Source organism: Gavialis gangeticus, unplaced genomic scaffold (assembly GCF_001723915.1).
Source record: "Gavialis gangeticus isolate Ggan-Ray unplaced genomic scaffold, GavGan_comp1, whole genome shotgun sequence".
Lineage (NCBI taxonomy): Eukaryota > Metazoa > Chordata > Crocodylia > Gavialidae > Gavialis > Gavialis gangeticus.
In genome coordinates, this window is record NW_017729014.1 from 4,372,995 (window position 1) to 4,374,251 (window position 1,257).

General features: G+C 37.9%; 1 protein-coding gene across 1 annotated transcript in view; it reads right to left on the minus strand.

Annotated features, from left to right (window-relative positions):
* Positions 1 to 81: 81 nt before the first annotated feature.
* Positions 82 to 1,257, minus strand: part of AJAP1 (adherens junctions associated protein 1) — a 76,330-nt gene continuing 75,154 nt past the window's right edge. The window contains exon 4 of the mRNA XM_019511625.1: positions 82 to 704. Coding sequence (XP_019367170.1) covers positions 683 to 704 — 22 coding nt within the window. The 3' untranslated portion in view covers positions 82 to 682. The remainder of the gene's footprint in view (positions 705 to 1,257) is intronic.

The following is a 1,257-nucleotide window of genomic DNA, read 5'->3' on the forward strand; positions in this document are numbered from 1 at the left end:
TGTGTGTGTGTGTGTGTGTATATATGTATATGTATATATATCTTTATACATATAAATATATATGTTTGAAAGGCAAGCTGCCGAAGTAGAAAACATCAGGTTATTTAGTTCATACTAAGCATGTTAAGGAAACCAGATTTGTAGCCCATGACACAATTCTTTTTTAAAAATGAACATTTAAGATCTTCAAAAATTGCTACAGTACAAAAAAGTGTGTGTGTGTTGTATATATATATATATATTTATATATATGTATATATGTATATTGACCAGAAATATTGACTCTATCAGAAGAGATACCCCACCCCTATTTTCTGTAATATGTCTATGTGTAATTCACTTAGCTTCGGCTTGCTGCGAAGTCTTTCACATCAGTACATGGCACATAATGGTATTATTGGCACAGGTTCAGAATCACAGTCCATATCCCAAACTTCAGATGTTCGGTCCTTTGCCTCATTTCTTCTTGACTTCATCCTTCTTCACAGAGATTCTTTGCTTGCACATTTTTTTCTCTTCTTCAAAAAAATGCGCTCTTTGAAAATGCAGTTACCTATAGGCATGTTCATTTTTATAAAAATATATTTGGCCCATAGAGTGCTGCTCTTTTAGTCTCCTACCAGTAAACAGAAGGTACAGGTAGGTACAGGTAACCCATTAATATTTTTGTCTGTTTTGTTTTTTACAGGTTCACCAACGGAATCCTGTTAAAGATGAAAAGAAAAATAGAGGTTAAATTATAGCAGGGAAAATTAGCAAGATGTCTCATTCATGCACAGTATACTTTGCTGTGCTCTTTTCCCCCATTTACAACCACAATAGTTAAGAATGAGTCCTGTTAGGATGCTGGAATCTTTCAGTGTCCCTTCAGCATAATTGCACATCATGATTTAGGAGAAGAAATGGAAATGGCAACTGGTAAGCACCCCAGTGAGATCAGACCATGGGGCAAAGCATCATGTTAATGATAGTCTATTGCCCTGCCTGTGACATTTGTATTAGGGCTGTGCGGAGCTTTGGTAGCTGATTCAATTCAGAGATTAGGCTCGATTCGGGGACCGAATCTCTGAATCCGAATCAAATCAGGAGACCAATAAAAAGCTCTGAATCGATACGAAGCATCCGAATTGATTCAGAAAAGATTTAGAAAAGATTTGGCGATAGACTAAACAGGTAGCTGACACAGCTGCCTCCAGCTGATAAGTCTGTTGGGGTTTGAGGAGGGGGAGGGAGGGACTGGGGCTGGGGCAGCAGTGT